The sequence below is a fragment of the Serinus canaria genome, chromosome 4A (assembly GCF_022539315.1).
Source record: "Serinus canaria isolate serCan28SL12 chromosome 4A, serCan2020, whole genome shotgun sequence".
Classification (NCBI taxonomy): Eukaryota; Metazoa; Chordata; class Aves; order Passeriformes; family Fringillidae; genus Serinus; species Serinus canaria.
Genome location: NC_066318.1, coordinates 15,303,332 through 15,318,347, shown reverse-complemented (window position 1 = coordinate 15,318,347; position 15,016 = coordinate 15,303,332). Strand labels below are relative to the sequence as shown.

Genomic DNA, 15,016 nt, shown 5'->3' with positions numbered 1-15,016 from the left:
GCCACTCCCGTGGGCGGCACGGCCCTTCCGCCGCGCCGCACCGCTCCCCTGCTGGGAGGCTGCGTCGATTGGCTGGGAGGGCCCGAGAGCCCCGCTGCTATTGGTGCATCCGCCGAGGGGGCGGGGCGAGGGCAGGCTGCCCGGGGGAGGCAAGATGGCGGTGCAGGCGGTGCACCTGGAGGCGGACGCGTTCCTGGTGTGCCTGAACCACGCGCTGAGCACCGAGAAGGAGGAGGTCATGGGGCTCTGCATCGGAGAGGTACCGCCCGCGGAGGGGCGGCCCCGGGGAGGGGCGGGTGGCGATGCTGCCTATGCGGGTTGGGGCCTGCGGGGGTCTGTGGGACGCGGGGCGCGGGCTGTGAGCGCCGACATCGCGCACGGAGCGACCTCGGCACCCCTCTGAGCTGCGGCCCTGGCAGCCGCCAGCGCGTGGGTCAGCTTCTGCGGGAGTTGAAGCTCAGGCAGGCATCCCGTGCTGCCTGTACCCCCGTTCTGCCGTGCCCACCTGCGGTTCCCATGCCCGTACCCCCGTTCTGTCGTGCCCACCTCCGGTTCCCGTGCCCGTACCCCCGTTCTGCGGGGCGTACCCGTGCCCCGCGCTGCTCAGAGCAGCCGTGCCCTGCGGGTTGCTGTTTCTCTGGCAGAGGAATCTCTGATTTCCCCTCTGTGTCCTTAGGTGGACACCAACCGAATCGTCCACATCCACTCTGTGATAATCCTGCGGCGCTCTGACAAGAGGAAAGACCGTGTGGAGATCTCACCAGAGCAGCTCTCAGCTGCTTCCACTGAAGCTGAGATATCCTTCAGCAGAGACAGCAGCAGGCTGGCCAGTGGAGTGCTTTGCCTCAGGGCTCTTCTCATGGGCTGTGTTTTAGGCCTGCAGTGGGTCTGAAGCTGTCAGCTGCTCCCTGCTGCAGCTGCTCAGCTGGGAGGGCTGTGCTGGCTGTTGCCTTTCCCTGGAGTCTTTGTTGGTTCCAGTGCTTGCAGTGGAATTGTGTTATAAATTTTTTATCATTGTTTCGTATTTGGTCCCAGGTAAAACTGCAGTGTGTTTGTGCGGGGATGGCAGTTCAGCAGGGAGGCTGAGTGCAAGAGGAAAGGTCAGCAAGGCTCCAGGTGCTGCACTGGGGAGCCTCTTCTCTGCACACACTCAGGGATGCTGCTTTGGTCAGCTGCTGAAATGTTTTTTGCCATATGCAAACCAAATCCAGTTTGCTTCTGCAGCAGTGGCTCCTGCTGGTGCTGGAGAAGAGGCATCCATCAGCTCCCTGCACTGTTTCTTATCACTCCTCCAAAAGGATCTGGAATTCTGTTGCCTCATAGGAAACCCTTTAAAACTGCTGTTTTCCCTTGTGCATAGAGCCCTTCCCTTTGTCTCTTGGTTCTGGTTGGCTCCTTGACCCCCACACAGGTTGGCAGAGATGACAGGACGGCCCATGAGGGTGGTGGGCTGGTACCACTCCCACCCCCACATCACCGTGTGGCCCTCACATGTGGGTAAGAGCAGCCCTGGGCTGGGCTCTGGGCAAACCCCACCTGCTGCCCCTGGGGCTGTCACTGAGCCCCAGAGCTGCACATTCCAGCAGCTCTGAGTCTGAACTGTCTGGGTGGGCTGCAGGGGCCCCTCCAGTGTAGCCCCATTCCTGTGTGTGCTCTCCAAGGACTCAGAGGTGGCCCAGGAGTCACAGATCAGCTATTGCTGGTACTACTATTCTTCCAGATGGAAAAACCAGACCTTGGGTGTGGGGAATAGCAAAAAAAGCTGTGGGGATCCTGGGCCTGGAATCCTGATTTCTGATCTCTGTGAGAGTTAATGCATAGCTAAAAACTCTCATAAAAGAAGTACATGAGTACCTTATATGTGTTGGACTTCATGGTGACCTGTGGCAGCAGGCTGGCTGTGAGATAATTTCTTGATTTTGTGAGCTTAAATTTTTAAGATTTTCTATTTCCATTTTAAATTGGATCAAGTTCTGTATTTAAACTCAAGTCACCCAGAGTGAGGATGTAAATATAAAGTTTGTTACCAAATTCCAGGCCAGCCTTCAGAAGGTGGCAGATCATTCCCAGTGCTGCAGGTGAGCAGGGCAGCTCTCACTCTCATTTCTGTCCCTGCAGATGTCCGCACACAGGCCATGTATCAGATGATGGACCAAGGGTTTGTAGGGCTCATCTTTTCCTGCTTCATTGAGGACAAGAACACCAAGGTAGGCAACTTAAAAATGGCAACAAACCCTCCAGGGGCTCATGAGAAACATCAGGACAGAGCTGAAGTCCTTGCGTGCAGCCTGCAAGAAGGGCAGAGCTGTGCTGGGAGTACATGGAAAGCTCAGCAGGAATGATTTGGTTTGTGATCCCAAGGGCAGAAGAACAAGGGGCTGCAGCAGCAGAGTGTGCTCTGAAATGGGCCAGCGCTCTTCCCTCAGGTGTCCAGCCCAGCACACACAGCTCTGCCCCTCTTCCAGCCACTCCAGGAGGTGTGGCTGCTGTGTGAGATAAGCTGACAGTCAGGTCTAGGCTGTCCAGGCAGCTGCTGCTTAAGAGGTTTTTATCATTAAAGGGTTTATCAAGGTATGCCTTAAGCACCTCCAGCAAGCACATCACAGCAAAACCTCTGGAATTCTGTTGAAAGCTTCCTAAAGGAATGTGTCTTTGCCTTTTAGGTGGTTTTTTGCCTTTGGAATCTGACTTTCTGCTGTCTCTCTTAGACAGGTAGAATCCTCTACACCTGTTTCCAGTCTGTTCAGGCCCAGAAGAGCTCAGAGTGAGTACAGAAGAGTATTATGTCTGATTGTCTTGTCTCTCTTTTCTGTGGTTTGTCTCTAATAAGTGGCTTCTCAGCCTGTTGTTAGGAGCAAATGTACAGAGATGCCTGCACAGGGTCTCCTCACTTCTGCTCCTGCAGGCTGCTGGAAGAGAATCTAAAGATTAGCAGTGATTCTTTTAGCTGAGAGAATTAATTCTTGTAAGATTTCATGTCAGGGTGTGGATTTGTGGTGCAATTCAGTGTGTAGCAGCACCAATGTTTTGCTTCCAGGTCTAGAGGTTGAGCCCAGGGCCACAGGCCCCTGAACACAAACACTGGCCCTTTTCCATGGGAAATAAAACTCAGCACCCCAGGTTCCTAATGTCAGTTTGCAGGAGGCACTGGGCACTGCCAGGGGAGCCCAAGTTGGAGGTGGTGGCATGTAGGCACACAGTTTGGGGTCGCTGGGATGGGGCTGTGCTGCAGGCACAGTTTGGGGTCACTGGGATGGGGCTGTGCTGCCGGCACAGTTTGGGGTCCCTGGGGTAGGGCTGGCCCAGCCTCATCCCCAGTGGGCACAGCTGTGAGCAGCAGGTGAGCAGCACTGACAGCAATGAGCCATGGAGTGCCCAGGTGTGCTGAGCAACCACCAAAGGGAACAGAGGGCTCACAGGTGCAGTGCATCAACATGAGGGGTGTAAAAGGCTGGGCTGAAGAACAAGAGCAAATGCTTGAAGCCTTCTGAAGAGGTCTGGTGTTACTCTGTGTGGGTTGAATCTTTCTGGAATTGGATGGTTATACTCTGTGTATTGTGTCTGTCTCAGCTGTGACAGTGGCAGGTTGGGTGTGGGAGACATCCTGTGCCATTTGGAATTTTAGGATGCAGCAGCCCACTTGGGGCCACAGGCCTCAGGTTTGCACCTTACAATTAAAATTCAAGACAAGTATGTGGATATAAAATGCTTCCCTTTGCCTGTCAGCTCAGGCATGTGTTCCTAGAAGTGGATGCAGCACTGCCAGGCCTTGGACAGACTGTTGCAAGGTTGTAGAAGACAGTTTTTTGTTTGCTGCTTTTAATTCTGTCTCATACCCTTCTAGATATGACAGGATTGAAATTCCCATTCATGTTGTCCCCCATGAGACCATTGGGAAGGTGTGTCTGGAGTCAGCTGTGGAGCTGCCCAAGATCCTTTGCCAAGAAGAGCAGGATGCCTACAGGAGAATTCACAGGTAACAGCCCTGGGGCTCTGCCCCTCTCCAAGGCTGTTTTTGATGACATGTTCTACTGTTGCTGGTACTTAAGACGTAGCAAAGTCTTAGCAAAGACTTTAAGATTTAGCAAAGATTTACCAGAACCTTAGCAAAGCTGTAGAAATTAAGGATTAGCAGCTCCTGTGCCTCTGTAGAACTTACTGAAGTCTGTGGAGCTGAGCCTGGGTTTAGCAGCAGAATTTTGGGGTTTTGTGATCAGGGGTTGTTATCCTTGTGAATGTGCAGGGCTTCAGCAGGTGAAGAGGTTTAGGTGTACCTGTGGTCTGGTTAGTGATTTGTGGGCAGCTGTTTCACAGCCTGTGTTTAATTCACAATTCCCTGCTGTCTTGTCTCTGACCTTTGTTTTCCTTCCCTTAGCCTCACCCATCTCGACTCTGTAACCAAGATCCATAATGGCTCAGGTAAGGATTCCTTTCTTGCATGTGACAGTCCAGGGTGCTGCTCCCAGAGTCAAAATGGTGGAATCTTGTTACACAAGAACAGAATTATAACTAGAAACTTAAACTTCAAAGGCTGTAAAACGCCCTAATCCTGGGTGAATCATGAATGTTGTATCCTTCAGGCTTTGTGGAATTGGTTAAAATTGTGGAAGACTTTGGGATTTTTGGGGGTTTTGGATCTTGGTTTGTTTAGGTTATTTTTTTCTGTTGGAACAGGAAAGGGGATTTGGGATTTGTTGAGTGTTAAAGCAATCTCTGGCTGACCTGTATGCACACTTCCATCTCCTGGCAGTTGATAGTTGTTACATGGATGTGACATCTTTTCTTTTGCTACTGTGATGGGGTCAATCCTAATCCCACTTCTGTTCCAAGTTTATCACCCCATTGTCACATGTTTAGGAAATGAGGCATTCTGTGATGCTTCTAAATTTAAAAACTAATCAGCATCAGTGATTAGCTGTGTGCAGATTTTCATTGTAGAACTGTCATCCCTGCCTGGGTCACACTGAAATGGTGTTTCCCTGTTAGAAGCTGCTGGCTCTGACCTTCCTGTGCAGATGTGTGGTTGCCATGGCCAGGATGCTGGAGGGTTTCCTTGGCTGTCTGTTGGCTTTGGGGCTGTTGTAGCACACTGAGTCTTTTGAGTGCTGTCCTGGCATGATGTGTTGTTGCTCTTTGCAGTGTTCACAAAGAACCTCTGTAGCCAAATGTCTGCCATCAGTGGGCCCCTGCTGCAGTGGCTTGAGGACAGACTGGAGCAGAACAAACAGCGCATGCAGGAGCTGCAGCAGGAGAAGGAGCAGCTGCTGGAGGAACTTGCTGCTTTAGAGTGAGGAGGAAATGCAGACCCTTCAGGAAAGTGACATGAAAAAATCTTCAAGAACTACTCCAGGCTGAAGGGTGGCCCTGCATTACCTCAGTGGAGGTACTGGCCATGCCTCTTCTCTTGCAGCAAAGAGCATAGCTCCAGGATCAGGACTTTACCTGCCCCAGCCTGGTGCAAAGCAGTGCTGTGTCTGCAGTTGCTGCGCTTCTGGCTCAGTGGTGGGGCTGGGCAGCACCTGAAAACTTCTGTTCTGGAGAGCACACACCTAGGGAACCTGTTGTTTCTCCCTTTAATGTTTTGACAGAAGTCCTACTGCTTTATATGTATTCCAGGAGCCTGGAACAGGAGGGTTAGAAGGGAAGAGTGTGTCCCTGCTGTCATATATGATGCTGCCAACTTCTGCCTTCTCTTAGTAGCTTCAGTTGACCATGATCTTGTATCTAGTAATGTTCTGGATCACTGGTCATTCACCCAGGCACGTAGGAGGTGGGAGGGAAGCTTGGAAACAGACCTGGAAGATCTTTGACATAGAATCTGTCTTCAGCATATGTCAAACCAAATAAACTATTCCAAAGCTAGAGCTGTTGGGAGTAAAAATGAAATTAGTGCTATCCAGTGCCTGTGCTTGCATTTTTTGGTCAGTTTGTATTCTTACTCCATGTAATGCTGGTGTGTGCTCAGCACTGAGGTTCTCTAGAAAATGAAGTTTCTGCTGGCTCAGTGAGGGGACTGTGGTTCCTTCCCACAGGGAAGAAGGCTGAGGTGCTGAGCAGAGAACTCATGGATATACTAGTCTGACATTCTTCCATGCTGAACTTAGGAAATTTCTGCAGTTAAGACTGGAATGAAATAGCTGTTGTTGAATTAATCCCTTTAAATGTTCTTGCTGTTGCATTTCACAGTCTCATGTGAGCAAAGGATGGGACAACTGCAGTGACTGAGCTGAGGCAGAGGCACTCCCTGCCAGTGACAGCCAGTATTGCTTAGCAGCTGTAAAGTGCTGTGAGATGTGGAAGCCCCATAACCCCATTGCTTTGTCAGACTTGACTTTTCAATCTTTCTACATTTCTACTGGCAAATCCCCTAAGAGTAGAACTTCCTTGAAGTATATTGCTCACTACTGTTTTCTTTTTCCTTAGAAGTACTGTGAATAGTAATTAATCAGTTTTTGAACAGTCTGTGGTTTTGTGCTGTTGTTTTTGCTGTTGGTTTCTAGTTCCAATGCTCCTTACCTTCATCGATGCTGGAGATGGGAGGGTGGTTCCTCAGTGCCCCCAGGCTTCATGAGGGCTTGTGGCAGATGAGCCAGCAGCCCTGGGCCTCCTGGAATGGGGATCCTTGGATTGTAATCCCAGTGACCAAAGGATGGTAATAAACTGTGCTGATCCACAGCCAGGAAAGCTGGGCTGGCACCAGGGTTCTGTATTCTTACACAGCCATGATTAAATTGAAACAAAGTAGCCTCATTTATTGCAAGAATTTGTATTAAACTGGCATTTATTGATTATCAAAATTATTAATCCCCTGAGCAATTTGCTTACAGAAGACACAATCACTACAATCACTACATTGTTGCATTTTATACGAAAGACTTAAGCTGTTATAAGACCTACTCATCCTTGGGGAAAGTGTTTGAATCTGCTCTCCCCAACCTGACCTTCTGCATCTATTTTAGTTTCTATGAAATCTCAGTGATAGAGGTACACTACTGATTGAGGGTTAAAGGGCTTTGGAGAAAAGGCACCATCTACCACTTAATTTAAAAAAAAACAGCCAAGGATCTCGCAGGAAAGTCTACATGGGAGAATATCTGAACCCATGTTGAAGCCCAACTCAGGTATGCCCCTTTTCCTGCCTTGGAGTCATTCAGAGTCAGAGGACTTAGGCTGGTGGGCCTGGACTTTCTTGCCTCTGGCAATCCCAGACAGATGCACACAGAGCAGTTCTTCAGCACACACACAGAGTCTACAGCATATCAGCTGCCCAGATGAAACAGTAAATCCCTTACTCACTGGAGTCACTGAAGACATGCTATGTGTAAGTGCTGCTCAGAACTTTTACTACTCTCTATACAAAATTTAAGTAGCACCAACAAAGGAGGTATATTGAGATATTAGAAAGAATCTTCCAGCTTGGTTTTCACAGCAAAATCAGCACTGAGTTTCTTCATGACCTCTGCATGACTCAGCCCATGCTGCTCTCTCTTAGCAAGTGCATAGTTCTCCTTGACATACTTAGCAAAGGGTGTGAGCTGTGTCCTGGCAGGGGTGCCCCCCCTGGCTGGGGGCTGCCTGAGGGCCAGCTGCCCCCCGCAGAAGGCGCAGACGAACCTCGCCGTGTCCAGGGACCGCGAGTGCCGCCCGATCCTGAAAGGCAAGAACCAGCACTTGCATTCCACAGGCCTGTGGCAAAGGGCCCCTTGCTCTTCTACTCAGGTCACATGTCTGAGCCAGTATTTTAGAACAGGGAACAGTACATAACACAGGGGTACAATCAAATCTGTGTTACACTTCTCTACCCTGGAACTTTTTCCACTGTTTTTTCAGTGTGGTTCCTTCCTCTGTCTCTTCTACTCTCAGCCTACCAGTATTAAGTGCTACAACATTTCCAACAACCTCCACAGCCCATGTATCAACTGCCTCTTTGAGTTTCTCCTCTAAGACATCACTAAAAAAAAGAATTCTTCTCAACGCTCTGTTGCATCTAAGCAACCACTGCATTGCACAGTCCTAATAAACACCTCAGGGTATGTGAGGTGTTTTCTTCCAGTACTTCTGGGAGTCACATATACAATCCTGAGGTTAAAAAAAGCCATAAATGGTGTCATTACAGGTTGTGTCGTAGTGTCAATCCTGCCCATCACAGTGCAGGAGGCTGTGAGGTTGCAGTTATCATTTAAAGTCATCAGGACTTTAAGATGGAAGCTTTCTCTGCTAGTTTAATCTAGTATCTAATCACTGTCAAATATTCTGTGCCCAGTATTTATGGGGATTTGTTCCTTCAAAGCTTAGGTATGCATCTCTCTTCTTCCCAAAAACTTCCCCTCATCACCACTGGTGATGACCTTTCTGCCTGTCCTGACCTCTGAACTAGAACTGAAACTGTCTCGAAACAAATGTGGAATCCCATACTGAGGTCCTCTGGGCTCTGGAAAATGCCAGAATATCCAAATTGCTTCACTGTTCCAGAGAACCCTGATTTCTAGACACAGGAGAGTGCCAAGTTAATAGGCAGTCATATGCAAGATGAAAACATTACTCACGTAGCTTTGCAGCGACCACACTCATAGGTGAATTTGTAATTGATCTCATAGCTGTGGCACCGTGTCACCATTGGCAGCTCTGGATGAATTACAGCTGCTTTGTTGGCATAGAACCTCCAGAAGCGCCCGTGCCCGTCCCGCACGCCGCTGATGAGCCAGGTGGCTGCGTGGCAAACCTCGTGGATCAGCGTGTCCCGGAGGCGATCTTGAGGAAAGCAAAGACAGTCAGGTGTGGGGAAGAACAAGCTCACCTTTGGTCACTGCTTCAGGGCTCTGACACTCACTCTATCAAGATGCAAGTATTATTTTGAAGGTTAAAATTACCGATGTCTCGAGAAGATAAAATGTTCCAAACCAAGGTTTTACTTAGTGCATTTCCAGTTTTTGATCAGCCCCAATTCTGCATTCTAGTTACTCCCCCCCACACCTCATCTGTTTGGGGTTTTTTGTTTGGTTGGTAAAGCTGCACCACTCCTTCAAGCATTTAAGGCCAGGATGGACATGGCTTGAAGAAACCTAGTTCTAATGGAAGGTGTCCCTGCCCACAGCAGGGAACTGGTACAGGATGGTTTTTAAGATCCCTTTCAATCCAAACCTTTTCATTTTCCCATACTGGGAGGGGATGAGGGAGAAGTAACACTCACAATACCACATAACAGAACTTAATTTGGCACTGACCTGTCTTTATTCCAGCTTTAAACACTACCAACAAGGTGTCTTGCTGTGATGGAAGAAGTCAGATTTTAGACTGCCATTTTAACACAGAATTAGTCTAACACCTAGCCTGTAGGTCTTCAAATCATTAAGAAATATAAACAATAGCGCAGTTAGTGTGTCTACATCTCTGTTCTCACATTTTGTACATTTGCCCAGCCTCAGAAGGGCTGTGGAATGTGGATAAATCCATATATGTATTTATTAATTTATACAAGATAATATAAAATTTCAAAGCAGGCTCCAGTTCCAGATTTCAAAGCAGGCTCCAGTTCCAGATCTCTTAAGCATCAGATTAATGTTTTTATCTCTGAAACTTGCTTCCTCAAAGAGGAATCAACACACCGTTTCTTGACCTACCTGCAGAGTCACAGACTTTCTCAGAGAGCTCAATGCGAGCGTAACGCTTCCCTTCAGGGCCTCCCCTCTGCCCCGTTACACAGTACCCCGCTGTTTTCCTCATTTTCTTATTCCAGATTATCACCATGTCCTCTGGTAACTGAAAAACAAAACAGTGCATGTAGTCTACCCTCTCCTACCTGTTCTCTTACCTTCTGGCCCTCTGGCTTCCCCTTGTATTTAGTACGAAGCCAGTCCAGGATGTCTCTGTTGGTGCCCTTAACACTTAAGATGCCAATCCCCTCCATGGCCTCTTAGTCCCAGCACCAGTTTTTCTGTAACCAACAATGGGAGTTTCACAGTGCAGGGTGAGATAGGAGTCCTTAGTTCTTCTCTTCTACCTCCAGGTACAGGGCTGAAGCAGTGGGCAGTAAAATACTCTGCTTCAGGAATAGTGAGTCTGTTCAGCTGTTTTATGTGAAACCAGAACCTCAGCCTGTCAGCTCAACACTATTTTCTCATCTGCATAAAAAACACTTTCCTTCCTGGGAGAAATACCACTGGAATTACTGAGGGCAGTGCCCTTCCTTAAAAGACATTTTTCACCAGAGGAGGGTCCCCAATATCCCAGAAACTAAACCTTAAATTTGAAACACAACTTGTAGCTTTATGCTCACCCTAAACTGTTATTTGAAGGATCACCTTTTTAATCTGTTCCAGAAAGACAGACATGAACATCCAATAGGAAGGAACACAGATTATGTGCAGCATTTCCATTACAGCTGAGAAAGCAAAGCCAAGCTGAAAACTGCTGCATCATAGTGGTGACAAACCCCTTCTGAAGAAATTGCCTGGACTAATTCAAACATAACCCACTGCTCTAAAGCTTAATTCTACAATCTGAAGAGGATAAAGAGCAATCGCATAAAAAAGTGAGGAGCAACATAGTAACCAGCATTTTAGAATGGTAGTTCTTGTTTTGCAACCAACCTTCTGCTCAAAGATAGTACTATTAAACAGCCTGTAGAGCTTCTGGGCTAGCTCCTCTTTATTTTTCTTGAAATACTTCACATAGTGGGAGGCTGGATTTGAAAGATCTTGCAAGAAACAACCAGGCACTGAACATACCCTGAACCTGCAAGAAAAGCCATTAAGCAGTTTGCTGAAGTACAGAGACATGGAAAAACACAGGGAAAAATAACAGCCACTTGAAAGCCAATAAAGATCTCAGTCTTACTTCAAGTGGCATAAACCTCTCCTCTTTCCATCAGCTTGCCCTCATGAGGCCATGGCTGTCCTCTTACCCCTCTGAGGGCATGAAGGGGCAGAGCTGTTGCAACATTCCTGCAATTACTTCATTAATTCACAAACTTAGATTATGAGGACTCCTAAGTAGGAAAAGAGACTCAGACTTTGTGACACAGCAAACCACAACTATGCCAAAATTTAATCAATATATGAACAGCCCTAACATGACCATCACAACAAAGGTGTGTTTTCAGAAACAGACAAAGATAGTCCAGGAATACTCAGGAATTATTTCAGGGGAAGAAGATATTCCACCAGGATTACTAACTCCAATGCTGCAGCATTGTGACCTTTTAAAGTCTCACCTTTAAAGACATCATTTAAATGTTTGGAATTGAATACACCACTATAAAATGATTCAAGGAACCAGCACATGGATAGGAGGCATAATAAGGGCAGCTATTAGAAATGAAAAATGCATTCTTTTGAAAAGCCTAAGCTGCATCCATATATAGAAAAATAAACATGAATTCTCCAAGTCATAAGAATACAGATTAAAAAAATAAACAATACACTCTTATTTAAAAGATATGAATTACTAATAGAATTGGTTTTGGCATCTTTTCAGAGATAAGCAGCTGGATATATACAATCTGTAGAGCCACCACATGCTATACAAGAAAAGGAATAGCAAGAGAGATAACATTTAAAAAGAAGATTTGGCATTTGTCAGATTTATTTGTCATCAGCTCCCCTAGGCAGAGATCAGTTTATATTCTCCCTTTCACACCAGAGATTGAAAACTCTGTTTTCCAGCTATTCAACCATTAACAAATGCTGAATTAGTAGAAGTTTCTAGGTAGCAGAGGAATCACATTATCCTATGCAAAATGCTTAGCATCTCTTTGTCCATCTGTAATTGTCCCAGAACACAGGAACAATGGAGAAACACTCACCTTTTCTCTGTCTTTGCTGACTGTGAGCAACTAACTGATTCATTCCCAGGAATTCTTGCAGGAGTTGTTACCATGGAAGGTGTTTCTTGAAGTGAAATGGATTTTGGCTTTGGTGTCTTTGGCTTTGGAGTCGTTACCATGGAAGGTGTTTCTTGAAGTGAAATGGATTTTGGCTTTGGTGTCTTGACTCCCTCCCCTTTCACAGGCTGTGCATCTTTGCAGGGTGGCTTGATGTTTTCTAGTTTAACAGGAAGAGCCATAGGATTACACAGCATATATTAAAAATAGAAATCACAGGATCAATATAAACCACCAAAAGGATGCACCAGCTTTGCTTTCAGAATAATTTTAAAAACAAAAAGTGCCTACAATGATGAAAAAAAGCAATAGTGAACAATTTACATCTTGATAGCACAAGATGACTTTTCTGAATGCTCAGAGGAGTAATTTTTGATAGGACCAAAATCCTTTTCAAGGTGCTGGGCTGCACCTCAGAGGCTGATGCCACACAAATGGAAAGAGCCAGGCAATTAGAACCACTGCAAGTTGGCTCAGGACTGCTCACCTGTCGTGCTTGGCTGGAAGACAGTTTTACTTGTGCTCAAGACTGGTTTGCGGGGCAGACTTCGCTTCTTTATCCGTTCCATTAAAGACCCAAAACTCTCATCTGAGCTATCTGATTCCACCCCTGCACCACGTCCTAGGGCCACAGTTGGCAATTTATTTTCTGTATTTTCACAACTTCTTTCTTTCCTTCTAACAAGCAAATCTGGACTGCCTTTGAAAACTGACTCGTTCTGATTTTGTGGAGGTGAAAGATTTATGCACTTCTGACTCTCCCTCAAGTCTTTCACTCCCTCTTTTTGGTGGTTATGCCATGGACTATCTACAAAGACAGAATCTTCAGTGTCACTTGAAGTGTCTGGATACTGCAATTCTTGGCAGCAAGTGTTTCTCTTTCCAGGAGTCATGAGCTTTTTCAGGGTCTGAAGATCTTTCCGTGCTGCAATTCAAAAGAAAGAGCTTGAAGTTTTGGGGGCTGCATTTAGGAGACCTGCCTTTGTCTTAACACAGAAGAAATCACTTGAAAGACAGGAAAACACAAAGAACAGTAAAGCATCTTATAATTTTTTTTATTATAGATGGTTGCTTACCACTCTTGGTTGCACTCTTTTTCACCTTCAAGTCCAAGAAGAAATCATCCGAGTCATCAATGAAGTCTTTCAAACTGTAAAGAAAAAAAAGGCAAACTGTGTGGAATAAAGGTAGGAGTAAGCAGAAAAATAGAGCAGTAAGTGTGCCTTACTAAAACAGCAATCCACAAAAAGCCACCCAATATAACATTATCAGCCGCTCACAGCAAACGTCACCAACTGCATCCATGAATAGCAATGGCAAGAACACATGCACCTCCAAATAACCCCTTTTACATTTGCCCTGAAGATGTAACAGGTCTGCCTGCAGGTCTGCCTGCACTCTCTCCTAGACTGGCCTATGAATCAATACAACTTTAGATTGTTTTCCTCTATTCTGATTAAATATGTAAAATGCAAATATTATACAGAACACTAAGATGTGAACACTGAAAATTCATTAATGACAGCACCCACCTCATATCTGCCTTTTTAGGAACAGACTTGGGAGTTTTCAGTTTAGCTAAAACTGAAACGAAAGAAGATTATTAAGAACAAGGTTTCGTGTCTCTTGTTAAGCATTTTTAAAAGTTTGTAACTAGTAAAAATTTGGTCTAAAGTATTTTCAAAAACCAAACATAATGTATTTCCATATAATTCCAACCCTCAATTCCTCAAAAGTGACAGCAGCCTTCTAGTCTTTGGAGACTAAAAAGGAAGCAAGTGAGTGACAGGGAACAGACAAAACTGAGGCAATAAGAAAAATATAATGCAAAGAAAAAAGAGTGAAACTTGAGGCAATTCAAGAATACTCCCTGTGGCACTGAAAGCAGGACTACACTGCAAGGAGAGAATAACTGTGCAGCACAAGCAATGAAAAGAAAGTAACGTGTAAAAATGCTTCACTGTAACTAGACAGAAATGTGTCCTTTTCATACTCCTTCATAACATAAATGAACATGTCATTACTTACACATTTCAAATTCATCATCGCTGCTGGAAGACAAGTACAGGGCACTGCTGCAAAAATGAAATGCAGAACTTTAGGTCACAGCAGGATCTGCATCTCCACAGGTGTGAACCACCCGTGGAAAACCAAATATACATTGGGAAAAACATTGAAAGTCCCAAACAAGCTGAATTATTTTAACTCTTTATAGAAAGCTCATTTCTTGTCTTACACGTGGTCTATGAGCTGTCAGAGCAGTGTGTTGTAGTAAGCCTGAAACCCCAACCCAGGCACCGATGAGTAAGAAGCTGCTTTTGCATGAAGTGCACTTTAATAGAGCTGCCATGAATATTTAGCAAATCGCAGCAGCTGTCATACAGCTATTTCAAGAGGCAGAATGGAGGCATTACCATCTGGACTGCTATGCCCATGCAAATGTGGAGCCCACAACATCCTTACCAAGTCATTTATTTCCTTTTAAGAGATAATGAATCAAACATTAACAACTTCAAAAATATGCAGTGCAGCTGCTTAAAAAACCAGGGAGACAGCTTTTTTTAAGATGGACATTACTTAAACCTTAAAGATTGCAATTCTGAAACACACTAATACCTACCAACCATCATAAAACAAACGAGGGTGTAATCTAGAATTATAAATCAATATATATAATACATACTACATACAACGTAGTATGCCGTATTTATATATACACACGCGCATTACATGCATATATATACACATACATGTACATATATGTATATATATATGTATATATGAATATATATGTACGTATAGATGGATATATGTATACATGTATAAATTAAACAGCTATACATTTAAGAACTCTCTATGTTAATAATTTAATAAAAATACGTCAGGACACACGGGCTGAGGCGCTGTCTCCCCCGGTGCCCCCTCACCTGCCGCTCCGCCAGCCCTGGCTCCCCGCGGCGCCTCTCTCGGGACTCCTCCGGCCCGCGGCCGATGCCCCGCTCGCAGCCCGCCGTGTCCCGGCCCCGCTGCCCGCGCGGTCCGGCCATTCCCGGTGCCGGGGCCCCGGGGCCGGCTCGGGCTCGTGGCCAGGCCCGGGTCCTGCCGCTCCCGCCATGGCGCTCGAACGGCCGGCGC

The 15,016-nt window shown here is 46.1% G+C and overlaps 2 protein-coding genes across 2 annotated transcripts; one reads left to right on the top strand and one right to left on the bottom strand.

Moving 5' to 3' along the window:
• The first annotated feature begins 100 nt into the window (after positions 1-100).
• BRCC3 (BRCA1/BRCA2-containing complex subunit 3) lies at positions 101-5,864 on the top strand. Its single transcript, XM_050974564.1, has 8 exons — positions 101-259; positions 677-797; positions 1,411-1,497; positions 2,119-2,207; positions 2,709-2,764; positions 3,845-3,976; positions 4,376-4,419; positions 5,140-5,864. Exons 1-8 carry the CDS (start codon positions 155-157, stop codon positions 5,289-5,291), a joined length of 786 nt encoding a protein of 261 aa, XP_050830521.1. The 5' UTR covers positions 101-154; the 3' UTR covers positions 5,292-5,864.
• A 1,458-nt stretch (positions 5,865-7,322) lies between these two features.
• On the bottom strand, positions 7,323-15,011 carry GCNA (germ cell nuclear acidic peptidase). The gene is made up of 10 exons (XM_018924575.3): positions 14,809-15,011; positions 13,910-13,956; positions 13,414-13,465; positions 12,958-13,031; positions 12,369-12,806; positions 11,804-12,041; positions 10,590-10,734; positions 9,621-9,759; positions 8,547-8,751; positions 7,323-7,650 (listed from the first exon to the last, which is right to left on the bottom strand). The coding sequence occupies exons 1-10, from the start codon at positions 14,994-14,996 to the stop codon at positions 7,398-7,400; spliced, it is 1,779 nt and encodes a 592-aa protein (XP_018780120.3). The 5' UTR covers positions 14,997-15,011; the 3' UTR covers positions 7,323-7,397.
• Between the last annotated feature and the right edge of the window lie 5 nt (positions 15,012-15,016).

Bases quoted from the DNA above. Each gene is read 5' to 3' on its own strand.
- BRCC3 (XM_050974564.1), top strand. From the start codon at position 155: ATGGCGGTGCAGGCGGTGCACCTGGAGGCGGACGCGTTCCTGGTGTGC. The intron at 2,208-2,708 runs GTAGGCAACTTA...TGTCTCTCTTAG, and splicing joins TTGAGGACAAGAACACCAAG to ACAGGTAGAATCCTCTACAC. The intron at 2,765-3,844 runs GTGAGTACAGAA...ATACCCTTCTAG, and splicing joins CAGGCCCAGAAGAGCTCAGA to ATATGACAGGATTGAAATTC.
- GCNA (XM_018924575.3), bottom strand. From the start codon at position 14,996: ATGGCGGGAGCGGCAGGACCCGGGCCTGGCCACGAGCCCGAGCCGGCC. The intron at 12,042-12,368 runs GTGAGCAGTCCT...CTGTTAAACTAG, and splicing joins CTTCCAGCCAAGCACGACAG to AAAACATCAAGCCACCCTGC. The intron at 10,735-11,803 runs GTGAGTGTTTCT...CTTTTCTTGCAG, and splicing joins TCAGCAAAGACAGAGAAAAG to GTTCAGGGTATGTTCAGTGC.